A 26,004-nucleotide genomic window follows, 5' to 3' on the forward strand; every position below is an offset into this window, starting at 1 on the left:
CCATCGCTAACCGAATGACATCATCTAAATGCATGAAAATACTTATCACTGACTCCGCCCTCCTCCTGTCTGTCCTTTTGTCTTTCCTTAAATTCTTTCTTCATAATTCAAGTCTGTTTGATCTGATTGACGACGATGATGATGATGATGATGACGTGTGGAGCCTCTGTGCTCTCGGTTTGTGAAACCAGACGAAGCCTCGCCCACTGCTGGCTGCAGCGATGGTGCCCACCTGTGCAGGTGCTGAGCTGAAGATATTAATAACGGCTTCCTCTGGTTTCTGAGCCGCCTCCTCCGACCACAGCGTGTTTCAGTTTGTGCACCATCGCTTGTATGAATATAGCGCGTGTTCACAGCGCTGGCTGAGCTGCTGTCCAATCACGACGCTGCGTTTGTCTGAGGTGCAGAGCGCGGTTCTGATTCTGTGTTTTGGGCCGCAGGACTCAGCTGGAGGAGGTCCGATCAGAGAACGCAGCGCTCCAGGAGAGACTCGGCGCCCTGCAGCAGGAAGTCCACAAGATGGAGGACGAGGTTGCCAAGAAGAGGTGAGCGCCGCGGCTCTAGCTGCAGCTCACCCCTGAGGCTGCGCAGGTGTGCAGGCAGGTGGTTGTTTCTGAGCAGGTGAGGCAGAACCTGCTGTCATCTGATTGGCTAAAGGTGACGATGGGCCGTGATGAGTCAGGAGCTCAGCGTAAACCTGAGATAGCTTGACCCGGTTTACTCTCCTCTGGTCTCGGCGCAGGATCGGCATCCTTCTAATGTTGTCGCCCTTTAATGTTAAATTTAATGCTGCAGAGCCACATGACGCCGTCTTCTCCTCCTGCAGGAGGAAACTGGAGGAGATGGAGAGAGAACACGAGAGAAGCAGAGAAGAAGAAGAGAGGCTGCACAGAGAGGTGAGCGCTGACCAAACTCCACTGAAATATCTGCTGATTTAAGCCGAGGTGTTTGTGACCCGTCTGCACCGGACTCAGATTTCTCTTGATTTTACAAACACGTTTATGTCTGTGTCGCTCAGGGTTTAATACTTTAAATGTAATCCGATTACACTGCTTCTGATTCTCCAAACCAGGATATGTCTGGTTCAGGTTTTAGAAATCCAGATTATGATTGATGATGTGTGCAGAACTCCAGATATCGTGAGGAGGTTCTGGATCTGAGCAGCAGGAACCTGCAGCTGAGCACCGACAACGCTGAGCTCAGCACCCGTCTCCGTGGAGACCAGGAATCAGTCCGTATGCTGCACGAGCGCCTAGCGACGGTTTCTAAGGAGCAGGAAGAGGAGCATGCGACGGTAAGCTGAGCGTCGATGATGCTCACACTTGTCGCTTTTGTTTTTTCTTCACTCGTTTGACTTTAGATTTTACCGGTGGCGAGGTGTCGTCACTCCGCTACGGCAGCGCGGAGACCCCAGTGTGTGAACGGGATGGGTCGAGAACGTGGCGACGAGTGTATCTGCCGTGAGCTCTGACGGATGAACGGTTTCTGCTGTTTCAGGTGCGGCGGCTGCAGGACGCAGCGCTGCAGCACGAGCGGGAGAAGCTGCAACTGCAGGCGTCCTGGACACAGGAGAAACAGCTGCTGGAGGCGGAGCTTAGCACCTCCAAGGAGAAGGTAGGAGGTTCTGAATTAAAACTGTGCAGGATCCCAGCTCAGAGCTGTTAATGAGGTCAACAAGGACACTCACCTCGCTGTGCTTCATTCTCAGCTGGAGTGCCAGCCGGTGCTGGAGGCGGAGCTCAGCGCCGTGACTCTGAAGCTGCAATGGGTGGAGGAGGACAAGGCCAAACTGCTGAGAGACGCCAATGAGCGAAATACAAAGGTCGATATCGCAGACATTAAATGTGAAAAACAAGAAAACGAACAGCAACACCTGCAGCTTTAACGCAGGACAGGTTTAACCCTCGGGGTCAAAGGTCAGGCCACGTCACACTCCGCTCTTTCAGCCATGCGTGAAGGCGTTTGGATGAGGTCGTCGAGTGGACGTTAGTGTTAGCTAGCTTTAAGCCTCAGTCTGTGTCACATGATCACAGAGCCTTTTTTTTCTTCAGGTGGAGAAGCTGCAGCAGAGCGTGCTGTCTCTGGAGTCGGAGGCGGAGCTCCTTCGCTCTCAGCTTGCCGCCATCAGTCAGGAGAAACTCAGCCATGCCCAGGATGCGACGGAGCTACAGAGGAAGTTGCAGGAGGCTCAGAGCAGGGTGAGACCGCCACCTCTGACATCGCCACGTTGACTATGACTGGACTGCGGCCCCATCATTCTGATTGGCTGCTTCCTGTTTCAGGTGGAGGAGTTGGAGGCCGGTGTCAGGAAGCTGATGAGGGAGAAGGAGGAGCTCCGACAGGCGCTGCAGGAGCAAGAGGAGCAGGCCTCTGTCACTCTGCAGGAAGAGACCTGCAAACTGAGAGTCCAGAACCAGGAGCTCCAACACCAGGTACTGTCCAGGTGCAGCTGGGGGGCGGGGTCTGCTCAAGATTCTTAAAGCTGATTGGTCGATGTTTGCTCAGCTCTCGGAGCTGCAGGTGGAAAATGTGAAGGTCCACAAACTGAGCGAGGAGCAAAAGGAGCTGAAGAGCAGACTGAGTGAGGCGGAGGAGGCCCGGATCCAGGCCCAGGACCAGGTCTGTGCCCCGGATCAGGACTGCAGGGGGGTCCAATCAGATAAGAGTTTTATCAACAGGAACCAGGGCTGCAGCGAGTCTTTGACTGTTTCGAAACCAATTTGTTTCCGTACAAATTCTTTCAATGCTTCGTCATCATGGAAACGTTTGCGACTAAAACCAGGCCTGCAGTATAATTCAATTCAATTTTATTTATATAGCGCCAAATCACAACATAAGTCGCCTCAAGGCGCTTCATAGATACAGAGGAAAACCCAACAATCACATGACCCCCTGTGAGCAAGCACTTTGGCGACAGTGGGAAGGAAGAACTCCCTTTTAACAGGAAGAAACCTCCAGCAAAACCAGGCTCAGGGAGGGGCGGGGCCATCTGCTGCGATTGGTTGGGGTGAGAGAAGGAAGACAGGATAAAGACATGCTGTGGAAGAGAGACAGAGATTAATAACAAGTGTTATTCAATGCAGAGAGGTCTGTTAATACATAGTGAGCGAGAAAGGTGACTGGAAAGGAAAAACTCAATGCATCATGGGAATCCCCGGCAGCCTACGTCTATTGCAGCATAACTAAGGAAGGATCCAGGGTCACCTGGTCCAGCCCTAACTATATGCTTTAGCAAAAAGGAAAGTTTGAAGCCTGATCTTGAAAGTAGAGATAGTGTCTGTCTCCTGAATCCAAACTGGAAGCTGGTTCCACAGAAGAGGGGCCTGAAAACTGAAGGCTCTGCCTCCCATTCTACTTTTAAGTAAAGGTTTAGCTACAGTCAGCTTGAAGGCCTGTGGTACATAGCTGATTATTAGAGATAAGTTGATCATATTTAAGATTGAAGCATTAATTAATGGCAGGACTTCTTTGAGCAGTTTTGTAGGAATGGGGTCTAAAAGACACGTTGATGGTTTGGAGGAAGTAATTATTGAAGTTATTTTCTTCAATCAGTGATGAATAGTAAGATGTTCTGGCTTTGCGGAGGGCTTTCTTATAAAGCAGCAAACTATTTCTCCAGGCTAAATGATGATCTTCTAAATTTGTGACACGCCATTTCCTCTCCAGCTTACGAGTCATCAGCTTTAGGCTACGTGTTTGAGAATTATACCACGGAGTCAGGTACTTCTGATTAGAGACCTTAGTTTTCACAGGAGCTACAGTATCCAGAGTCGTACGTAGTGAGGAGGTGAAATTATTAACAAGATGATCGACCTCTGTTGGAGTAGCGTTCAGATAGCTGCTCTGCTCTATGTTGGTACAGGGCATTGAAGATGATAACAGTGGGTGGATTATATTCTTAAACTTAGTTACAGCGCTTTCAGAAAGACATCTACTGTGATAAAGTCTACTCTCCTCTGCTGTGTAATCAATTATTGTAAATGTAAATGTTATCAGGAAATGATCAGACAGGAGAGGGTTTTCAGGAAACACTGTTAAATGTTCAGTTTCTATGCCATATGTTAAAACAAGATCTAGAGTGTGATTACAGTGGTGGGTGGGTTCTTTTACATTTTGAGAGAAACCAATTGAGTCTAATAACAGATTAAATGCCATGTTGAGGCTGTCATTTTTAGCATCTACATGGATGTTAAAATCACCCACAATAATTATTTTATCTGAGCTCAGAACTAAATTAGATATAAAGTCTGAGAAATCAGACAGAAACTCTGTGTAAGGCCCAGGTGGACGATAGATGATAACAAGTAAGACTGGTTTCTGAGTTTACAGCTGGGGTGGACGAGGCTAAGCATCAGGCTTTCAAATGAATTAAGTCTGTCTGGGTCTTTGGTTGATTAATAGGCTGGTGTGAAAAATTGCTGCCACACCTCCCCCTCGGCCTGTGCTTCGAGGTTTCTTGTAGTTAGAATGGCTCGGGGGTGTTGATTCATTTAAACTAACATAATCATCCTGCTGCAACCAGGTTTCTGTAAGGCAGAGTAAATCAATTTGTTGATCAATTATTAAGTCATGTACTAACAGAGACTTGGAGGAGAGAGACCTAATATTTAATAATCCACATTTCACTGTTTTACTCTTTGGTTCAGATGTGGATACTGTATTGTTCTTTCTTTGTGATTGTTTATGTTTAAGTTGTTTGTTGCTGGTTTTTAGTTTGTTTTTTGTCTTTTTGGAAGCTGACACAGTCTCTATGGGGATGGTTTTTGGGGGGGGTAGCAGGAGGAGAGAAGCTGCAGAGAGGCGTGTAGGACTGCAACTCTGCTTCCTGGTCCCAACTCTGGATAGTCATATTTTGGGGGGTTTAATAAATTTGTCCATATTTCTAGAAATGAGAGCTGCTCCATCCAAAGTGGGATGGATGCCGTCTCTCCTAACAAGACCAGGTTTCCTCCAGAAGGTTTGCCAATTATCTATGAAGCCCACATCGTTTCTGGGACACCACTCAGACAGCCAGCAATTTAGGAGAACATGCAGCTAAACATGTCACTCCTGGTCTGATTGGGGAGGGGACCAGAGAAAACTACAGAGTCCCACATTGTTTTGGCAAAGTTACACACGATTCAATATTGATTTTAGTGACCTCCGATTGGCGTAACCGGGTGTCATTACTGCCGACGTGAATTATGATCTTACTGAATTTACGTTTACCCTTAGCCAGCAGTTTTAAATTTCCTTCAATGTCGCCTGCTCTGGCCCCTGGAAGACAATTGACTATGGTTGCCGGTGTCTCTAGCTTCACATGTCTGAGAACAGAATCACCAATTACCAGAGTTTGACCCCCGGCGGGTGTGTCGCCGAGTGGGGAAAAACGGTTAGACACATGAATGGGTTGCTGGTGTACCTGGGGCTTCTGTTTAGGACTATGCTTCCTCCTCACCGTCACCCAGCCGCCCTCTTTCCCCAGCTGCTTGGGGTCTGCCGGGGAACAGCTAGCGGGGCCTATGCTATCTTCGGCTGCACCAGCTACAGGGGCCTGGCTAGCTACGGGTGAATGAAGGGTGCGAAGCCGAGTCTCCAATTCAGTAATCCTGGCCTCCAGAGCTGCAAATATGCTACATTTGTTACAGATATCATTACTGCTAAAGGAGGCCGAGGAGTAACTAAACATCTGACACAATGAGCAAGAAGATAAGATAAGATAAGATAGAACTTTATTAATCCCTCGGGTGGGTTCCTCTGGGAAAGTGCAGGAGGGAGAGGTGAAGTAGCCATGGTGCTAACGAGTCGGCTACGAGCTAAGCTAAGCTAGCGAAACCATAAAGACACAGGGAGTGTGCTTCGGATGAAGCACATGAAGATTATACTATGAAAAAGAATGTATTTAAAAGGTTTTAATTAAATTGCAGATAAGCTACTCAGAAACATCACTGTGTGTTTGAGCAGGAACAGGAAGTGATACTCTACCGCAGAGCGAGCGAACACCAGGTGACGCGCTCATTCAGCCCAGTGTTAAACACAAAGAGGCGGAGCCATTACCGACTCACTGAGCTCAGGTAGAATGAAAGAAACAGCTGCTCGAGTCCTTCATCAAACTCCGCCCACCGCTGCACACACAAATCTGCAGATGATCGGAGGCGTGTTTAAAACGCTCACGGGGGGATGGGGTGTACCACGCCATATTTATTTTCAAGGATTTCTGAACAGTTTTCAGGTTGAGAGTGAAATGTTAGTTACATTTCATTAAAATATAAAAATAAACTGATGGTGGTCGGGTCAGTCGACGCCATCATAACATCAGAAACACTTCAGAACGCTGACACGCTCGCTGTTGTACATCACAGACTCGGTGTACGTCCATAAAGGCACCCATATGGAAAAGATATATATATAAATCTTATAAAGTTTTTATTTGTCTTGTATGAAACTTGTATGAAAAGCATACAAGAGTGAAAACAGATATAAGATCCCTTGAAAAATTATACAATGAAACTTGTATGTTTCGTATACTTACTAAAAAAATATATTTTTACTCATGATTTACTTTCATGAGTAAATCATGTATGTTTTTACTATTTCTTTTCCATATGGGCACACACATACACGCCGTGTGAGTATTTGGACGCTGCAAGGATAAAAACGATTGGTCACTAAAGCTCTGGATGTCTGATCGGCGGCCATGTTTAAAACTGTTGTCTGTGCAGGCGGTGCGAGCAGACGCCGCCCTCAGCGTGGCGCAGGCGCAGCACCTGCGACAGCAGCAGGAGGACAACAGCTGCAGGGACTGGGCGGAGGTGCTGCAGGCCCGGCTGATGGAGGAGCAGAGGAGTCGTCTGCAGCTGGAGGAGGAGCTGAGGCAGCAGGAGCAGAAGAGCAGCTCTCAGATCAGCACGAAGCAGGTGGGTCAGAGGTCAGAGGTTACCCTTTTATGAGGGGAATGATGATGACCGCTGCCCGCAGCAGCGACAGGCCGTCCCTCTCACTGCATTACAGCTGTCACTTCCTGTGTGTGTGTGGCGTTTAGGATCAGTACGAGAAGGCAATGGCGGCGCTGCAGCAGAGGGCGGAGGATGTGGAAACCAAACTGAAGGCGGTCCGTCTGCTCCTGCAGGAAAAGGTGGAGCAGCTTAAAGAGCAGGTGAGCGTTGGCGCTGCTTCTCCGCCATTCACAAACGTCCGGTCGAACTTTGACCCGTTGCCGTTTTTCCCACAGCTGGCGAGGAACGCCAAGTCGAGCGCACTGCTGAAGGACCTGTACGTGGAGAACTCGCAGCTGATGAAGGCGCTGCAGGTCACCGAGCAGCGGCAGAAACGCGCCGAGAAGAAGAACTTCCTGCTGGAGGAGAAGGTCGGCGCGCTCAACAAGCTGCTGAGGGACATCGTCCCTGCATCGCTCGCCACATAACCATGCCAACGCAGAGCAGAAGGCCCCAGCAGGAGGGGGCGGGGCCTCACCTGTGCCCTGTGTGGAGCAGGTGGATGTCTGGAGCACACACACGTTCGGTGTGTCAGTATTATCTTTGTTTATAATGAAACTTTTTTTTATTTTTGCGTCATTGAAATAAAGTTTTAATGTCTCTGTGACTCCGCCTCCTCCAGCTGATTCACTTCCTGTCACATATCATGTTGTAGGAGTTACACAGCAAATCGCTGGTTTTCATTGTTAGTCTCAAACGATCAACATTGAAAGTCTGCGGTGTCAAACATGCAGCTCGGGGGCCAGAACCGGCCGCCTGAGCGCCTTGAGGCGACTTTTGTTGTGATTTGGCGCTATATAAGATAAGATAAGATAAGATAACCTTTATTAGTCCCACACGTGGGAAATTTGTTTTGTCACAGCAGGAAGTGGACAGTGCAAAAGTTATGACGCAAAAATTAGAATACAATAAGAATAAATACAGTACACAACTGTACAGAATAGAATAAAATAATATACTATATACAGTAGAATAAAATAGAATAAAAATATACAATAAGATAAAAATAGAATACGAATGCTATATACAACTGAGTAAAAATACGATGCCAGAAAAGATTATTGCACTTAGTGTTATTGCACATGTGTGGATGTGTGTGCTTGATCAGTTAAAGTCTTTATTATGGAGTCTGACAGCAGTGGGGAGGAAAGACCTGCGGAATCTCTCCATCCCACACCGTGGGTGCCGCAGTCTCCCACTGAAGGAGCTGCTCAGTGCTGTCACAGTCTGCTGCATGGGGTGGGAGATGTTGTCCAACAGGGATGACAGCTTAGCCGCCGTTCTCCTGTCACTCACCACCTCCACTGGGTCCAGAGGGCATCCTAGAACAGAGCTGGCCCTTCGGATCACCCTGTTCAGTCTCTTCCTGTCCCCAGCAGAGATGCTGCCGCCCCAGCAGACCACGCCATAAAAGATAGCAGAAGCCACCACAGAGTCATAGAAGGTCTTCAGGAGTGGGCCCTCCACTCCAAACGACCTGAGTCTCCGCAGCAGGTACAGCCTGCTCTGCCCTTTCCTGTAGAGGGCGTCTGAGTTATGAGTCCAGTCCAGTCTATTGTTCAGATGAACACCAAGGTACCTGTAGCTGTCCACAGCCTCGATGTTCATACCTTGGATGTTCAGTGGTTGCAGTGGAGAATGCTTGTGCCTGCGGAAGTCTACCACCAGCTCCTTGGTTTTACTGGCGTTGATCTGGAGGTAGTTCAGCTGGCACCAGTCCACAAAGTCTTGAGTCAGACCTCTGTACTCCTTGTCGTCCCCATCAGTGATGAGGCCGACTATTGCAGAGTCATCAGAGAACTTCTGCAGGAAGCACTGGGTGGAGTTGTGGGAGAAGTCTGCAGTGTAGATGGTGAAGAGGAACGGAGCCAGAACCGTTCCCTGTGGGGCCCCCGTACTGCAGACGACCCTGTCCGACACACAGCCCTGAGTCCTCACATACTGTGGTCGGTCGGTGAGGTAGTCCAGGATCCAGGTAGTGAGGTGATGGTCCACTCCAGAGTTCACCAGCTTGTCCTTTAGAACCGAGGGAAGAATAGTGTTGAAGGCACTGGAGAAATCAAAGAACATGATTCTCACAGTGCTTCCAGCGGTCTCCAGGTGAGCGAGGGAACGATGTAGGAGGTGAATGACGGCATCATCCGCTCCAATGCCAGGCTGGTAGGCAAACTGAAGTGGGTCCAGTGATGAGCTTGTTAGGCGCCGAAGCTGAGCCAGGACCAACCGCTCCAGGGTCTTCATCAGGTGGGATGTCAGAGCCACCGACCTGTAGCTGTTGAGGTCCTTGGGGCTTGAAGTCTTTGGCACTGGTACAACACAGGAGGTTTTCCAGAGCTGTGGGACTCTTCCCAACCTCAGGCTCAGGTTGAAGAGGTGCTCCATCACCCCACACAGTTGGTCCGCGCAGGACCTGACGACCCTCGAGCTGATGCCATCTGGACCCGCTGCCTTCTTGCCATTAATCCTCCTCAGTTCCCTCCTAACCTGGGTGGTTGAGAGAGACAGGCTGGAGCCTTGTGTTGAGTGTGTATTGGATGCTGTTGTTGGGGGTGGGGGGGAGTGAGCAGGGTGAGTAGAGGAGGTGTGAAGTGTCTGAGGTGGAACATAATATGCTACATAAATAAAATTGAATTGAATTGCTCAGGTCCGGTGTGAGCTGTGAGGAGCGAGTGGGAGAAAGCCACGAGGACGCGACGGTCACGGCTTTAAAGCTTCAGAGCTCTGCTCTTTTATCTTTATGTCATCTTACCTTTATCTTTTTAACCAGACGTCCCGGCGACGCCGAGCTTCTGCAGCCAATAACCGCAGCGATAAACTCGATCAGCTGAACCTGAACATCAACATTTTATTTGATTTCAAAGTATGATTACAGGTTTACAGGTAACGCTTCACACCTGTGCTGACGTACACTCACTGGCCAATGTCATGATGATGTCATATCCACATGGACCAGAGTCTGAGGAAAACTTTCACCTTGTTGAATCTGAGACGCTCTGGAGGTCCATGATGGCATATGCCTGTCTAATCCGGTCTTTAAGTGATGGCGTATGAACTCTGGGTCCAAACTACTGTTTATTAAGGCTGTTGTGTTTTTAACATGTTTTAATGTTTTGTATCTTGTTCTGTTTAATCAGTGATCACTGTCGGCCTCTGTTTTTAAACCCTTCTAATGTAACTACAGCCCATGCAGCAGTATATTGACTAACCTCGTATTGTGGATGGATTATCTCAGTTGTTCTCCTGACTGAAGTTTGGTCCGTTTACAGCATCCTGCCATGTGACTGCATTTGTCTCTAACCATCAGTAACCCTCATGTTAACTTTTATACAGTGGAAAGAAGTTAGTGTTCATCCTCCAGCTTCACTGTGAGCTTTTAAATAAAGTAGGCGGAGCTTGAAAAAAACAATTTATTATCCCATCAGAAGAAGAGCCCAGAATAAAGGTGAGTGCAGATGTTTTCCAGCTGCTGAAACATCTGCATCGTCAGGACACCACATGCTCCAGGACGCCCTGACGAATCAGCTGCTCACATTTCCACCGCGGCAGGAAGTGCTGAGGACAGAGGAGACGTTACCATGACAACTTGAAACATTTCACATGTTTTTAAACAGAAGAAGAAGAAGAGTGGCATCCCGTCCTCACCTGGCTGTTCTTCTTCAGCAGGATCACAGTGCCGTCGTCAATCTCAAACTCGCCGTGGTCCTTGAGACACCTCACCTGAAAAACAAAGACAGATGTCGGCGTCAGTGCTACGAGGTCATGCTGCAGCTAAAGGTCAAAGGTCAAATGTCTCACCTCGATGTAGAGGCTCTTTGGAGGCTTCATGTCCTGCGTGATGTCCAGACCCTCATTGCCCCCCAGAGAGCGCATGAAGGAGGCCAGAGACTTCTTATACTGACTGAACCACTGCAGCTAAAACACACACACCTGTCAGCTGATTTGCCACACACACACACACACACACAAGAGCTACAGTACGCTCTGCTGCCTCTTTCACAATAAAAGCCCCCCCTGAAGTGAATTATTCAGGCTTTTAAAGTGAAAGTTTACAATAGCCAATAAAAAGAGCAACAGAGCATCAGCATCACCTGAGAGAAAACACAGGAAGTGATGTCACACTCACCTCCTCTGCACACATGTGGAAGCGAACATTGGCGGGCAGCACGCTGCCGTACTCCCAGCGCAGCGCTCTGATCCTCAGCAGCCGGTCGTACCTGCGACAAAGATCAGCAAAGGTCATTGAGGAGAAAGGTGAGGCAGAGAGAGGTGGTCACATGACTGCAGGTGTGGTTACAGGTAGGCAGTGACGCAGCGCTGGTTCCTCAGCAGGCAGCAGTGGCGCAGTTTGATGGAGGGAATCAGCTTGGCGCGACCTTCGCTCTTCGCCTCGTTCCTGAAACACACGAACATCAGCTGATCAGTGATGCCGTCAGTCGCACCTGTCTGTGCGACACTCAGGTGCCAGAGAGGATGCTGGATGGGGTCCCGCTGAGCAGTTTGGGGTGGGCGGGGCCTTCATGACACTCTGAACCAGCACTCAGGTGGTGTTCCTCCTTTTTAGAAGGAGGTCTGGAGGATGTGCTCCAGCTTCAGGAGAATCACACTCCTCAGCCTCCCTGAGCCTGGTTCTGCTGGAGGTTTCTTCCTGTTAAAAGGGAGTTTTTTCTCTCCACTGTTGCCAAAGTGTCTGATCGAAGGCTGACTCGGTTTCTCGGTGTTACTGTAGGGTCTTTACATTTACCTGAGGCAACTGTTGTTGGAAATTTGTTGCTGTATAAATACAATTTTATTTAATTCATGAGATAAAATTTTCATTGCATTTAGTATTATTTATTACTTTTATTGTAACATTAACTGTAGGTGGTTTTGGACCCAGTATCATTATTTTAAACTGAAACTGAGGCCCAAAGCTTCACATGGCTTCATGTTTATTTGATACGGATTTCATGGGTTTTAAAACCTGCTATGAGAGGGAGGAGCGGGGTCACGGGAAGTGTAATCTGGTCATGGTCAGGTTAACAGAAACCTGGATCCAAACCCTCAGACCCTGGGAACCCTGAGGAAACCTGCACAGATCAGCCTGCTGTGGACTCACACGTCACTCTGGTTCTGCTCGTAAAGCGCCTCCATCTCCTGCAGCACCTGTCGCAGTCCATCCTCCTGAAACGCAGAAACCAAACCAGTTGTGAGTGAGGCTCAGTGACCTGATGGAGCAGCACCTGGTGGAGGCACAGACCTCCACAAAGCACCACTGACTTGTTATTACTCTACACACGAGTTTGACACCACTTTGATAATTCAGCATATGCAGGAAATGATTCACCACGAAGAGCCCAACATAACTAGATATTAACTGTGTGCTGCTGGCTGCACATCGATGTCGTTAAAACAGCCGACATGTAATGCAGTGCTTGTTATGTGTAAACATGTTTAGATGAGATCTCTAAGACGCGCGTAATTCTGTCCAACACTTTTCAGAGTCCGTTTTCTTAAATTCCCCTCATTGGTCTGTTGGTCAGTATTTGAATCATCCGACCTGAGCCGAAGTTTAGTCCTGTGTCTGCACTGGCTGACGATGTGTTTGCGATGCCTCACAGACCGATTATTCTGCTCTGGGCAGCAGGTAAATGTTAAAATATCCGGTTTGTGAATGGAGTCCGCTGCCTCTGAAAACCGGGTGAAGCCCTGGGTTTTCGCCGGGATCACTCACGTTAAACGCGGGCAGCTGTCCGTCGCTCATGCGGTGCAGCTCTCTGATCAGCTCGATGGCTTTTTCGCAGAACATCGTGGCACCTCAAAAACGAGCAGAATCCCGGCGAATCTCTCCGTTGGGCCGCGACACGCTCCTACTTCACCGGGCGGCTCACGTTCGCGGTAAAAACAATGTTTTGATCACGTGACCGTTCCAGGCGCAGCTCCGGAAGCCGCGTTGAGTCAAACCTCCAACTCCGCGACACGAAGCGGGCAGCTGCGATTCCTAAAAGCTCGGGAAGAGTCGGAGATGCGGTGAAGCGGCTTCATTTGAGCCCAACTCAGAGGTGAGAGTGAGCCGTGCTAGTGCTGGTGTCGCCGTGGGCGGGAAAGCCGTCATTTACCGTCAGATCTCAGTTCTATCCCGTAGCGTGACTTCCGGTAAGCGCAGCGGCTAAAATAAAGCCGTCATCCCGACAGGAGCCTCTGACAACCGGGAACAGGACGAGCCGGACTCACTGGCTCTGTGTGAGTTCATAAAGCCGCCTTTAACGCACTTTCCGCCGCTTCTTCCTGGGTTAGCGTCACTGTTAATACTGCGTTCACGTTCCACCGGAAAAACGAGCTCTCTGCAGCAAAATCCCTCAAAAATAAGTCAAAACTTCCGGGGTGATCGTGGGTTTCATCCACGCTTCCAATCAAATACACATCACTCCAGCTGCTTATCAGGGAATTACTTGATCTTTGTGGTGGCTTCTCTTTGTGGGACTTATTTGATCCTCAGTGTCCTGATGTCGATTCATAAATGTTTTAGTTTGTGATTTTTGGGTGTGTGGTGTGTATTGGAATGAAATACAATGAATAAATCACGATAGAAGCTACTTAAATATTCCAACACAGAGACAGAGATCACAGCTTCTCACGCTTCACTTTGGTCACGTCCTTCTGGGCGTTTCTTGACTTTCCGAGCTGCCCCTGAGAGCCCCGTGCGCTTCCTTTTTTCTTCATTCTTTCTTTAATCCTCATAAACCGGTTTTGTTTTGATTGTCGTTGCTCCGACGCTCCCCGGAGGCCGTGGACGCGTCACTGTGCGCCCACGTGGTTGTGTTACCTGCGCTGCGGTTGGCTGCGGCAGATCTGCTTCAGATCAGCTGCTCTCTGCGGATCTCGGCGCAGGCACAGTGGGGACTCGGCTCCGTGCTCACCGGCTCTCAGCGCTCCGTCACCCGCACAGCAGCCGACGACGGGGGTATCCTCCGGTTAACATCCGCTTTCAATCACGTTTCCAGGCATGCGTAAGCGGACCAACTCGCAGACAGCGGAGCATGACAGCGGGACCACCGGTACACTGCTGGACAGCGACACGGACCTGAAGCAGCGCACCGGCAGAGAAGCGGCAGGGCCCGCAGCAGGCGGCCGGCAGGGCCCGGGAGCGGACCGGAGCATGGCCAAACCGTTCCGGAGGTGAGAGGCGGGACAGGTGCTTGTGATGCTGAAGCATCGCGTTATTTAGATGAAAATCAGTGTGATGTGAAGTGAATTCAGTTTCATAGAAAAAATATTTGTTTTTGCTGCTTTTCTACTCAAGTTTATTCATTTAAGAATAATCAGTGCTGAACAAGAGAGTGAGACAGTCAACAGCGATAAAGGTACAAGTACATAATGATAAGTCTGTGAAGGTTCTCAGTCATCCAGGTCATCGTAGTCAAAGGAGCTTGCAAAACAGAGGCGGGGTTTACGACACCAACTCTCTGCCATCTATAATCCAGTTTTGAGATCCTTCCCAGACGCCTTAACGCCCACTCACATCCTGGGCCATCTGACCTCAGGACATCACATGATAAGGTGGGGCCAGGTTTCACAATGAACTCACCCGAAACTCTGGCTGATTGGGACCCACACCCAGTTTCCCACCTTGGCTCAGGCGATTAGAGGATCATCAGGGGTCCTTTTGTCCCTCTGTGGGGGGAAACTCCCACTAGGTTTATATCTGGGACTCTCCACCATTTGACCTTAGAACTGAAGAAGCTTCTCGGATGAAGGTGAAACGTCTTCAAGCAACTTAAAGAAGTCCAGACGCTTTTCTTTGCAAGCTCCTTTGACTACATAATGATAAGCAGCTCACATGTAAATAGAAATAAGAAGAAACAAGAGTGAAATGGAAAGTTAAAAATTACACCTTGAAAAAGAACATTTTATAGAAAATGCTTAAAAACTGAGTTGAATAAACAGCTTATTAAAAAACGTCACAGAGGAGACCAAAAGTGTCCCGTCTGGGTGATCAGAGCGGGGTTGTCAGCTATTTCCTCAGTGTGCTGGAATTTTGACCCTCGTGCTAGATCTGATTGTGGGGCGGCATTTCTGGTCCGACTGGTTTCACCGAGGCCGGCGAGCTGGTCAGACTGGAAGCTGCAGGTCGGACTGAATAAAGCAGCGCCTCGTTCAAAGCTCTGAAGCTGCTCTTTGTTTACTGCAGCAGGAAACTTTACATCGAGATGCCAAAGATATTTACCTGCCACAGCTGACACACTCACGCTGTCGCAACATCATCATCATCACGTTTAGTTTAACCGAGTCATCTGTGGTTACAGCCACAGGAAGTCAGCAGTTACAGCAGCTTCACTGAGAGACAAACAAACATGAAGCTGCTGTGATTCTGACGTTCTCTCCATCAGGATGACGCTGACACTTTCTGTGAGAGCTTCGTCATCAGGTCGGCCTTCATCCCGACTTTATTGTTGAGTGTTCGGTCACGGCTCAGAGCTTCGTAGGACCGCCTCCAGCAGCACATCACAGCTGGGGCTGAAGAAGGCTCTCAGGCTCCGCCTTCACAGCCGCCCTTTAATGAAGGAATTTAAAGAAAATACTCCAAAAAAACAAAGCGACTCTTTTCTGATCTTTAATACACGAAGAATGTCAGAGCCCGTTTAACCCCAGCTCGGCGTGTCAGGTCCACTCTTCTTCTTTGGTTTAATCCTGATTAGATCTCTGCAGCTCGCACGCCAGCAGGAGGTCACCTGAAGCACAGGTCAGGCCCAGTGCATCCTGGGACGTTGACGCTGTCGTTTTGGGCTGTTTGGTCACATTGAAACCTTTGAACAAACGACGTGAGCTCAGACCTTCGTCATCAGCATTTTATTGACTTTACAGGGCAGAAAAATGCGACACGTTTAAATATTTGGACGATAAATGATGTTAAAACGTTTTTGTCATCATTTGTTCTGTAAAATGATTTTCAGCTGTTTTAAGGTCAAGAGTTTTAAAACAAACATTAAAAACACGTTGAACTGTTTTCTGATTGGTTTGCTTACGCAGACACACTATATCTCCACGGTGACCGTCACACACCTGTACACACACCGCCGCGGCGGCTCGTTAAAGCGATGGAGCGCCGACGGCCTCGTGGTCAGTGCTTAGTCACGTTGAAAGCGAGCGCTGCCGCCGCGTCTGACTGACCTCACGCACAGGCGAGCGCTAAAATGGCACCTGTCACGTGATGACGTCAAACAAGAAGAGGAAGTGACACGGGATCCGCCGTCTGAGCTCAGACGCCGACAGGAAGTGACCTTGCTGCTGCTGACGTGTGTTAAAGCTGTGTGTCACGGGTTTGAGTCCATGTGTCATCACTTCCTGCAGAATCAGCTTGTGAAAGAAGAAGTTCTCCTCCTGACGCCGAGTCAGCGTCTCGACCTCAAACACGGGTGACCTTTGACCTCTGACACACTTTTAAGGGAGTCACTGTGAAACACGTAGCAGCGTTTTATTATATCGAGTCAGCAGCACTGCAGGCGTTACAGTGGGAGTCCAGCTCGCCACGAACACGAGGATCCAGCTGTGGTGAGGAGGAGGTCCAGGTTAAAGAGGCGGGGCTTTAGAAGCTGTTTGTAGATAAAAACATTGATTTCCTGCTTATGTTCATCATTACAGCCACGATCAGACAGGAAGCTGTGTGTGCGTGCACGTGTGTGCGTGCACGTGTGTGCGTGCACGTGTGTGCGTGCACGTGTGTGCGTGCACGTGTAAACAAGCTGCTCTCAGGACAGCTGAAGGTCTGCAGACTCTCACTCATCAATGAATAATTCAGGTCTGCAGCTGCAGCGTCCTGTTACAGCAGCAATACCAATACAGCTGATCAGCTTACACACACACACACACACACACACACACACACACACACACACACACACAGGGCTCAGATGTCACCTTCACATGTTGTCCTCATTCGGGTCCTGGGAGAAAGCAGCTGCTTCCAAGCTTGAATAAACTTTATTTAAACGGTGGACGCGAGCATGCGTCGCTCACACATGTTGTGTGCGTTATTTTCAGAGTTGTGTTTCTTGCAGTTTCCAGGGTTTATTCATGTCTCGTGTCTTTGGCAGCTCGATCGTTGTCAGATGCAGATTAATGAATAAAAATGTAATAAAAGTCAGTCCTGTGTCGGGTCGACGGGCGGACGCCGACATAAACGCCACAGAAACTTTCTATTAATTACTGTGTTGTTAAAATGACCGGTCACATGATAATACAGTGAAACGTATATTTAATGTCAGCTGAGGAGTAAAAGTCACAATAAAAATCAATGTACAGAAAGTTCAAACCAAACAATCAGGTTTGTTTCTGTCACGTGTCCGACGATCTGCACGCCTGTCACACGTGTCACGCTGAACTTGTCACGTGTGGGTCATTCAGGATGTTGTGCTGTTTTTGTGTGTCCCAGTGAGTAGGCGGGGTTTAAATAAAGTTATTTTGAATGTCTGTGCTCAGGTTGGGTCTGGTGGGGAAGCTGAAGAGGGTGGTGTTGTGGCTGCTGCTCGTCTACGTCTCCATTCCCTTCATCATCAAGCTGTGTCCGTCCATCCAGGCCAAACTCGTCTTCCTCAACTTCGGTGAGTCAGCGTGTCCCGAATCGGCCAATCGGAGCGTCTGTGTGAGCAGGCGCTCCTTTATTTATTAAAACCTTTCGTTAACACGCAGTAAAAGAAACCTCGATGAATCGTTTCAGACCCCGGCCGCCTGCCCCTCCCAGGTCCTGCTCTGGTCGAGGTCTCTTCCTGTTAAAGGGAGTTCTTCCTCCCCACTGTCACGAGAGCTCCTGGGCTTCTTTTACCTGAGTGAATGACTAGTCTCGGTTAAAGAGCGTTCGTCGTCCAATCAGACGGCATCAAACAGTCCGTCTGACTCAGTGAAGTTTAGAAAACAAAGTGTTGGTCCGGTGATTGTCACAGACATCAGTCTGTCCACGTCACCTGCACAGGTGCACTGCAGAAGACAAAGTGCCACGCCCACATTTCTCCTTAAAAGGAAGGATGTGAAGCTGCAGCTCTGTTTCCTCGCGGTGATGGGGGGCTAAAACTAGCAGCGAGGCTCAGGTGGAACCCACACAGCAGAGGGAGGGGCTAATTACCGTTAACTTGTAATGATGGCAGGAAGCATTGTGACTGGCGAGGAACCCTGTGTGTCAGTGAGCAGTCATGTGATCAGCATGTGACCTTTGACCTCCTCCCCCTCAGTGAGGATGCCGTACTTCATCGACCTGAAGCGACCTCTGGACCAGGGATTGAACCACACACACAACTTCTACCTGGAACCTGAGAGCGGGCTGAAGATCGGAGTCTGGTAACACACACAGACACTCACACACACACACACTCACACACACACACACACAGAAACTCACACACACACACACACACACAGACACACACACACACACACAGACACACACTCACACACACACACACGCACACACACACACACACAGACACACACTCACACACACAGACTCACACACACACACACAGACACACACACACACACACACACACAGACACACACACACTCACACAGACTCAGAGTTCACCCTGAAGTTACCTGGATAAGAGGAAATCCTGTGGGCGGTGCAGACGTGACCATGAGCCAAGGGTGGAGCTGGAGGAGTGAGGAGGAAACGAGCTTCCTGCTCCCGAGACCCAGCGTGCTTGTTTGTTTACATGTTTGTTTGTTTGTTTGTTTCAGGCACACGGTTCCTGCTCAGATGTGGAGAGAAGCTCAGGGGAAGAAAGGCGACTGGTACGAGTCCAAGTTTAGCTCCTCCCACCCCGTTATCCTCTATCTCCACGGAAACGCAGGGACCAGGTGAACCCCCGTCCCGGCCCTACCAGCAGGCACACACGCACACCTTTGTCATTGATTTAAATGTAGAGTTTGACCTTTGACCTCGTGTCTCTCTACAGAGGAGGAGACCACAGAGTGCAGCTGTACAAGGTGAGCACTCGTCTGCTGTTTGGAAACTTCCAGAAACCACAGAACTCTCATCGGGAACTCCTCGACCTCTGACCCTGATCTGACCCAGACCCTTTAAAGGGTCTGGGTCAGATCAGGGTCACATTTTCTGAGACACACGCATGTTTGGGGGCGTGGTTTAATCAGCTGAGAGTTTGTGGACTTCCTGTTTGTCACTGTTTTCTTTTGGCGTCTGTGAAACGCTCTCCAGCTTTCGATCTCTTTGATCTTATTGGCTGTGGACGGAGGGATGCTGTACTGACTGTGTCTGCCTGTTTTCCTTCAGGTCCTCAGCTCGTTAGGCTACCACGTGGTCACGTTTGATTACAGAGGTGAGAAACAAGCCGAGTACAGCAGGCGGACAAACACAGCTGGCACACCTGTGTGACCTGTGTGTGTGTGTGTGTGCACGTGCAGGTTGGGGCGATTCAGAAGGCTCGCCATCAGAGAGCGGGATGACATCAGACGCTCTCTTTATTTATGATTGGCTGAAGCGGCGGACAGACAAAACGCTGCCTCTTTACATCTGGGGACACTCTCTGGGAACAGGGTAACAACACACCTGTGTACCTGTTTCCTTTGCACGCACACCACTTACTGACCGCCCCTTTAAAGGTGACTCACTAATAGGGTGGCAGTGCTATAAGACCCGCCCACATGAGAACAGGAAAGGAGAAAACGGTCACGGCTCAGCGTGTGTCTAATGCAGTGGGTGTGGGTGGATGTTGGACAGGTGGTGTCTTAGTGAGGCTTTGAATCATTCCTGCCACACCTTTCCAGCTTTAGTCACGACTTCTGAAAGCCTTCTCAACATTCAGGCATCGAAACTGGAAATTAGCTCTAAAGTTTTATAGTGGGGGGGGGGGGGGGGGTCACTGCTGCCCCTGCAGGACGCTAGAGGAACTGCAAGTTTCAGTCCCAGAGGTCGATCAGCAGCAACGAGGCTGAAGCAGATCCAAGGATTCCGATTTAATCCGAGTTTCTTTTCTTTCAGAGTGGCAACCAATGTGGTCAGACGGCTGTGTGACAGAGGTACACACACACACACACACACACACTTCTCTCCTTAGTGTGTGTGAAATGAGGGCTGGCTCAAGACTTTTGCACAGCACTGTGTGGATTAAAAATAGCAAAACAGCAGATTGAGAACGACATTAACTAAAACTCCCAGGAGTTTATTTCTGGGTTTAATTGGAGCGTCTCAGCAGCCGAGGATTGTGGGAAACGTAGCGTCAGGTACTAATGATGACATCGTTTCACAGGAAGTCCTCCTGACGCGCTCATCTTAGAGTCTCCTTTCACCAACATCAGAGAGGAGGCCAAGAGTCACCCCTTCTCCATGGTAACACACACAGACACACACACAGACGCACACAGCTCCTGCAGGTGTGTCTCACAGTGCGTGTGTGTGTTTCAGGTGTACCGGTACCTGCCCGGCTTTGATTGGTTCTTCCTGGACGCCATCACTGCCAACAACATCCGCTTCACCAGCGATGAGAAGTATGTACCTCATCAAAGCTCCTCCCACGTGAAACGTGTTTTCGAGCGGTGCCCGGCTGCTCGTCAGCAGCTCGCTACGTCGTTTTTAAAAAGCATGCGGCTGTTTGACCTGAATCAGCGTGCAGAGCGCCTCCGAGCGTTTACTTGTTCTCGGGGTTCGGAGTAAATTCCTGAGTGGGTGGAACAGGAAACGTTTTTACCGTCTTTGGATAATTTTGGAGTTGATGTTAAATTGTCCGAGGAACATTTCGAGTTTCTCGTGAAGTTTAAACCGAATCGTTGATTTTTCACTTTTATGACCCGAGCAGGTCTGACGGATGGAGCTTGATTGTTTTTAGACGCTGATCCTGGATCTGCTCGTGCAGCGTCAGAGAACAGACTTTCATTACAGCTGCTGACCTTTGACCCTGCAGACTAATCTGGAAATATTAGCTCGTTATGTGTGTGTGAATATCTGGTGATTCACACACACATAACCCAAACAGCAGCACCTAGTGGCTGTTAGAAGAACTGCAGCAGAGGCGTTTAGAATAGAATAGAATAGCCTTTATTGTCATTGTACAGAGTACAACGAAATTGGAGTGCCACTCCCTTGGTGCAAGTTTCAATAATAAATATAAATGTAAAATATAAAAAGTACAATAAAATAATTGCAAGTACAAGTTTAATGTCCCTGAATGTTTGTGTGTCTGCAGCATGAACCACATCTCCTGTCCCGTGCTCATCCTCCACGCCGAGGACGACAGCGTGGTTCCTTTCCACCTCGGTAAGAAGGTAAGAAAGTGTGACCGAAACATCTCCACCAATCTAAAGAAATCCGTCAAGAACAAGTCTTATTCTTTAAGACAGCGGCCCCCAACCCCCACGGCACGGACCGGGCCGCGAGAGTTGAGGCTCGGGTGTGAAGTTTCTGGTTTTCAGGGTTTTTATCGTTAACTCGGTAGAACTGAAGCTAAAACGAAAACATTGGACAGATTTCTGCTGTATTGTCACGTTAATAGAAACCGGAACGTTTCATGTTTTTAAAGAACGTTCTGATGTGGACGGATCTGCTCCGGCAGCATTTATGCAACGCCAAATCACAACAGGGCGCTTTTCATAGAGCCGACGATCACACAGAGAGGAGCCAACAACCAGACGACCCTGTGAGCAGGCGCATAGGCGAGGGTGGGAGCAGGAAGAGCCAGGCTCAGGGAGGGTGGCGTCGAAGACGGGAGAGAGAGGCACGAGTTTCTGTGTGACCGATCTGTAGAGCCGCGCTGTGACGGTGTAGACCGGACGCAGCACGCCATTTTTCCTGCAGTAGAAGAAGAAACTGAGACTAACCCGCCTCCTCGCCCTCTCCCTGCAGCTCTACTCGCTGGCGTCGCAGTCGAAGAGCCTGAGCGGTCACAAGGTTCAGTTCGTGCCCTTCCCCGCCGCGCTCGCCTACAAGCACAAGTTCATCTACAGGAGCCCGGAGCTGCCAAACATCCTCAGGTAGGATCAGCTCGCGGTGATGTCACGGTGAGCCGCGAAACCGCGCTCACGCTGCTCTTTGTCTTCTCTTTCAGTGATTTCCTGGGCACAGCTCATCCCGTCGCACAGTGAGGACAGACAGGAAGTACTCGGATTACTCTCTGCACTCCACGACAGCCGCACCGCCGCGGCTCGTTTTGTCCTCGCATGACCTCGACACATCATTCCTCCTTCTGTTAGCATTCCTCCCACAGCCGCGCTCGCGTCACAGCACGCAGGGTCGCCACGGCAACCGATGCTTTTAAAGAGTGGTGACGTGGAGTTTTTAATATTTTTGTGTGATTGTGTCGAGTTTATCACTGGAACTTGTCTGAAGGCCTGTTACAACTTGAATTAAATATTATTTGTTTTATTTGTCTTCATTTATCAGTTCTGCTGTTTGTTTCAAAAACATCTGAAAATGTTGATGTCAGCATTTCTTACAATGACTGAAATAAAGAGATTTTTATTTTTCAATGTAAAGATGCAAAAATATCCAAAATTAAAGTAAATGTTAAATCATCAGATGAAAGAAAAAATGTTAACAAGGCAATTTTGACGACGAAAATCTCGTTTAAAAACAAACAAGCAGAAAACGAGTCGAGGACGAAGCTTTCTGTGTACAAAACATCAGGTTCATGTTTCTGTGGTGAAGGAAATAAAAACAGCAGCAGAAACAGATTCTGACGCGAAACCATTACCCACGAGACACCTGGGCGCTCACGCCGGGCCTCGAACAAGCAACTCAAAACCAAAATAACAACAACAATAATATTAATGAGCTCTGAGCTGATGATGATGCTCAGCTTCATCGAACACGATGATTTTTTTAAACTAAAAGAAGATAAAAAAATAAAGATTTAGTTTTACAAGCTGCTTGGTTCCCTGAACGCACCGCCACAGACACGCGCTCGTTAGCTTATTTATGCTGTAATGTGATTGGATAGTGAGTAAACAGCGCTCTCTCGCTGTTTGACTCAAAGGCACGATTCTGCACAAATATATCCACCTGGACGTACAGGCAAAATGCAAATGCTATTTATGGTCTCCTCACAACAATGATAAGAAAAATAAACTGGGCCAATATGGCATGTTTGTTAATACAGAGACACACATGTTACTGTGATCTCTGGTCTCCGAGTGTCCAGCATTCAGACCTGAGGACTCATGTGAGAGAAAATCTGCTCACACAGATATTAGAGCCAAACACTGTCAGTAAGGCCTCTGCAATGTTCTGAAGACAGTTAAACGCGTCAGGTAGTGACGTCCAGCAGGTGAACATGCAGCTCCATGAACACGCACAGCTGTGGAGTCCAGCTGTGTCCATAGTTCTGCAAACTTTGACCCCACAGAGTCGAGCTTTTCAGTTCAATCAGCTGCATTTCGATTAACTGGTATTAACTCAGCCAGTTAATGCGAGACAAACCAGCTGCTCATTAAAGCTTCTGGTTTGATCAGTCTCGAGTATACAGATGTATCCGTGTATTTCCGTGGTGCTGATGCTGAGCCGACAGCTGCTGAAGCATTTGAAGTGTCTGAATGTGGAAATTTCAACATCTCTTGAAAAAAAACTGCCAGCTAACAACGTCCCTCTGACCAGTAGACGAAGTTATTTTTAGCCAATTACAAGTTGAATCTGGTACTTGGGGTTGTTAGCTAAGATACCGTCATTAAGAAGCGGCACACCTAATGTCTCTGCGAGCTGATTTGCGATGTGCACCGCTGGCCCGGCCATTTATTTTTTAATGCACCTGCTCAGATTAACTCACTGCGTGTCGTGTCCAGGGCTGGACTGGGACAAAAAAATGGCATTTTGACTGGAGACCGGCCCCCCAGGTATTAAAGCCATAAAGCCTTTGAATGAAAACAAATGCTGTTGTGACAGTCCCATATGGAAAAGAAATAGTAAAAACTTATATGATTTACTCATGAAAGTGGCCACTTTCTCATTACTTTCATATATTGTTTTAGTATCCAAAACATACAAGTTTCATTATATAATTTTTCAAAGGATCTTATATCTGTTTTTACTCTTGTATGCTTTTCATACAAGTTTCACACAAGACAGATACAAACTTTATAAGATTTATATACATCTTTTCCATATGTACACTGTCTTGTTGGTATATTTGCTAGACCCGCCCCTGCACAGTTACCAGCTGTCAGCTACATAAAAAAGGATCCTGGTGTTATTTGTCTCTCAGAAACAGTTCATAACTTCAACTCATCCATGTCACCTAAAAGGTAAACCTGTTTCTCCATCACAGCTCTGATGATTCAGTAAGGACGTCTCCTGGTTTCATCTTCATGTTTCCCTCTCACCACATATCCAAACTGACATCATGACCAGCAGGTTTACAGCTGTGGCTCCAGCAAACATCAGCTGATACTAGAAATTAATATTAAATAAATTCTAACAACAGCTGATCAAGCTTAAACGTGCTGCTGTTGTTTAGCGCGACATCCGCTGGTTTCCTCTTTCGGCGCAAAGTGATAAACAAACAAGAGAGACGATCAGCTGATCATTGATCAGTTTCATGATTGAAGTAGAAACAGGAGAGAGAGGGGGGAGAATGAGAGAAGAGGCAGCTGTGCAGCAAAGACAGAATAAATCCAGCTTTGTGTCTTTTTTCCATTCTAGCTGAAGTCCGGGACAAACTGCGTCTCTTCTCAGCTCAATACGAAACGTGTAATATTTTCTCTGAATGAGGGACCATTCCATTTTTTTAAGGAGCCGTTGGCAACTCTACTAACCTTATGAATAAAATAAAGTTCACTATCAGTAACATCATAGCAACCGAACAGCTGTATAAAAACTCCGTCAAGCTGGCTAGAACGCAGTACGAGTTATTGCAACTGACAGTAAAAAGTCAGCAACATGAAAATAAACTCCACCTAAACTTGGTTTATATCTGACCCAGAGAGACTGCAGGTCATAACTTCTCACCTGAAGTTCAGTTCACCTGACACTCGGACTGGTGGCTGCCTCGGGTCTCTCCTCCTGCCTCCCCTTCCCTCATCCACCTGTTGCCTCTGTGGAAGCCCCGTCATAGCCACCACCAAACAACGGAGTTATTTCTACACATCGACCTGCATCTGGCCAATCCACCACCTCTCATTGTTCATGCCGTTACAAAAAAAATAAAAAATAAGTCAAATAAGCCCGATGGCCAGTCCAGCTATGTTAACCTGCAACCAAATCTGCAGCTCCATACAGCAATGTTACGACTTAGATTATATCTTATAACTCATAACTCTTATGTTAGCTGCCCTCAGTAGCATACTGTCTGAAATATTCCACAGCTGCAATAATTCTTTAAGTGTTATTTTTTCCTTGGGATTCTAATTTCACCGAAGTTTACTAAACTCAACAAACTTAATATTACTTACCGGGACATTTATTCTGTCCTCATTTTCTTTCACCGAAAAATTGTTTCCTGTAGTGCCATCTTTCGCGCTTGGCTCTCCTACCTTTGCTAACGTGATGCGCATAGCGCAGAAGCGATGCTGCATTCACTTACACTCGGATATCTGAGCTTCACCGTGAATACATTATCGGACATTTGATACTTGATTGAATTTTATTGTTTTGCCTTTGGGGTGGCACCTGGGGTGGCCAGTCTGGTTGGGGGGGGGGGGGGGGTGGCCTGTGTCCCCCCAGGCCACCCCGCTGGACACGCCACTGGGGCCAGGGCGAAGTCGTAGTCCCGGGGCGTGGCCACGTTCCGGTCCTTCACCAGCGTGAATTGCAAAGTCTTCTTGATCTCTGCGACGTCCGCGAGCCCCGCACGCTGATCTGCTTCCGCCTCTCATGGTCGGTCAGCGGCACCGCCATGTTTCCGCTAAAGTACCCGGGTCACGGAGCGAGGGGAGCGAGGTGACCCGCAGACAGTGGGAACGCCTGTAAGAACAGCCAGAAGAGTAGCTACGGCCCCGCCCACCACACCAACACGTGGAGATCGTGGGGCGGGGCTTTATGAGTAGGGGGCGGGGCAATCAGCGGTACATTGAAAAAAAGAGTCCGCAGCGCTTTTACTTTCATGCACCTGGCTCCGTGTGT

At 48.5% G+C, this 26,004-nt stretch overlaps 3 protein-coding genes across 12 annotated transcripts in view; 2 read left to right on the forward strand and 1 right to left on the reverse strand.

The window, feature by feature from the left end:
- ninl (ninein-like) overlaps positions 1-7,581 on the forward strand; it is a 30,025-nt gene extending 22,444 nt beyond the window's left edge. For 5 of the 6 annotated variants that reach the window (XM_085295974.1, XM_085295980.1, XM_085295976.1 and 2 more), the window contains 11 exons: positions 441-545; positions 827-896; positions 1,127-1,294; positions 1,498-1,614; positions 1,709-1,822; positions 2,052-2,198; positions 2,283-2,432; positions 2,506-2,619; positions 6,702-6,896; positions 7,022-7,135; positions 7,211-7,581. In XM_085295974.1, the coding sequence (XP_085152100.1) occupies positions 441-545; positions 827-896; positions 1,127-1,294; positions 1,498-1,614; positions 1,709-1,822; positions 2,052-2,198; positions 2,283-2,432; positions 2,506-2,619; positions 6,702-6,896; positions 7,022-7,135; positions 7,211-7,402 (1,486 nt within the window). In that variant the 3' untranslated portion in view covers positions 7,403-7,581. The remainder of the gene's footprint in view (positions 1-440; positions 546-826; positions 897-1,126; positions 1,295-1,497; positions 1,615-1,708; positions 1,823-2,051; positions 2,199-2,282; positions 2,433-2,505; positions 2,620-6,701; positions 6,897-7,021; positions 7,136-7,210) is intronic. The other variant, XM_085295975.1, reaches the window with a different exon arrangement.
- Positions 7,582-10,367: 2,786 nt separating this feature from the next.
- On the reverse strand, positions 10,368-25,474 carry gins1 (GINS complex subunit 1 (Psf1 homolog)). 3 transcript variants are annotated; one of them, XM_085295991.1, is made up of 7 exons: positions 25,335-25,474; positions 12,070-12,134; positions 11,269-11,367; positions 11,098-11,188; positions 10,770-10,886; positions 10,617-10,691; positions 10,368-10,526 (listed from the first exon to the last, which is right to left on the reverse strand). In XM_085295991.1, the coding sequence occupies exons 1-7, from the start codon at positions 25,455-25,457 to the stop codon at positions 10,458-10,460; spliced, it is 639 nt and encodes a 212-aa protein (XP_085152117.1). In that variant the 5' UTR covers positions 25,458-25,474; the 3' UTR covers positions 10,368-10,457. The 3 variants fall into 3 exon arrangements, with proteins under 3 accessions (XP_085152117.1, XP_085152119.1, XP_085152118.1); XM_085295993.1 differs by lacking the exon at positions 25,335-25,474 and adding an exon at positions 13,070-13,198; XM_085295992.1 differs by lacking the exon at positions 25,335-25,474 and adding an exon at positions 12,685-13,075.
- On the forward strand, positions 12,859-22,469 carry abhd12 (abhydrolase domain containing 12, lysophospholipase). 3 transcript variants are annotated; one of them, XM_085295987.1, is made up of 14 exons: positions 12,859-13,012; positions 13,955-14,129; positions 17,430-17,551; positions 18,176-18,281; positions 18,681-18,800; positions 18,899-18,929; positions 19,234-19,279; positions 19,365-19,497; positions 19,942-19,979; positions 20,210-20,289; positions 20,365-20,447; positions 21,143-21,221; positions 21,799-21,926; positions 22,001-22,469. In XM_085295987.1, exons 2-14 carry the CDS (start codon positions 13,957-13,959, stop codon positions 22,035-22,037), a joined length of 1,176 nt encoding a protein of 391 aa, XP_085152113.1. In that variant the 5' UTR covers positions 12,859-13,012; positions 13,955-13,956; the 3' UTR covers positions 22,038-22,469. The 3 variants fall into 3 exon arrangements, with proteins under 3 accessions (XP_085152113.1, XP_085152116.1, XP_085152115.1); XM_085295990.1 differs by lacking the exon at positions 12,859-13,012 and adding an exon at positions 13,058-13,193; XM_085295989.1 differs by lacking the exon at positions 12,859-13,012 and having other exon boundaries at positions 13,730-14,129.
- Positions 25,475-26,004: the final 530 nt, after the last annotated feature.

The sequence above is a fragment of the Mchenga conophoros genome, linkage group LG13, assembly GCF_057382185.1.
Source record: "Mchenga conophoros isolate Kocher_MC1m ecotype Shallow Benthic linkage group LG13, M_conophoros_male_GT1.1, whole genome shotgun sequence".
NCBI lineage: Eukaryota > Metazoa > Chordata > Actinopteri > Cichliformes > Cichlidae > Mchenga > Mchenga conophoros.

Excerpts from the sequence above, each read along its gene's own strand:
- abhd12 (XM_085295987.1), top strand. The coding sequence starts at position 13,957 with ATGCGTAAGCGGACCAACTCGCAGACAGCGGAGCATGACAGCGGGACC. Across the intron at positions 19,498-19,941 it reads GGACACTCTCTGGGAACAGG|AGTGGCAACCAATGTGGTCA; the intron begins GTAACAACACAC and ends CTTTTCTTTCAG. Across the intron at positions 21,927-22,000 it reads GAGCTGCCAAACATCCTCAG|TGATTTCCTGGGCACAGCTC; the intron begins GTAGGATCAGCT and ends CTTCTCTTTCAG.
- gins1 (XM_085295991.1), bottom strand. The coding sequence starts at position 25,457 with ATGCAGCATCGCTTCTGCGCTATGCGCATCACGTTAGCAAAGGTAGGA. Across the intron at positions 12,135-25,334 it reads AGGACAGAATAAATGTCCCG|GAGGATGGACTGCGACAGGT; the intron begins GTAAGTAATATT and ends TCTGCGTTTCAG. Across the intron at positions 10,887-11,097 it reads TCCACATGTGTGCAGAGGAG|CTGCAGTGGTTCAGTCAGTA; the intron begins GTGAGTGTGACA and ends TGTGTGTTTTAG.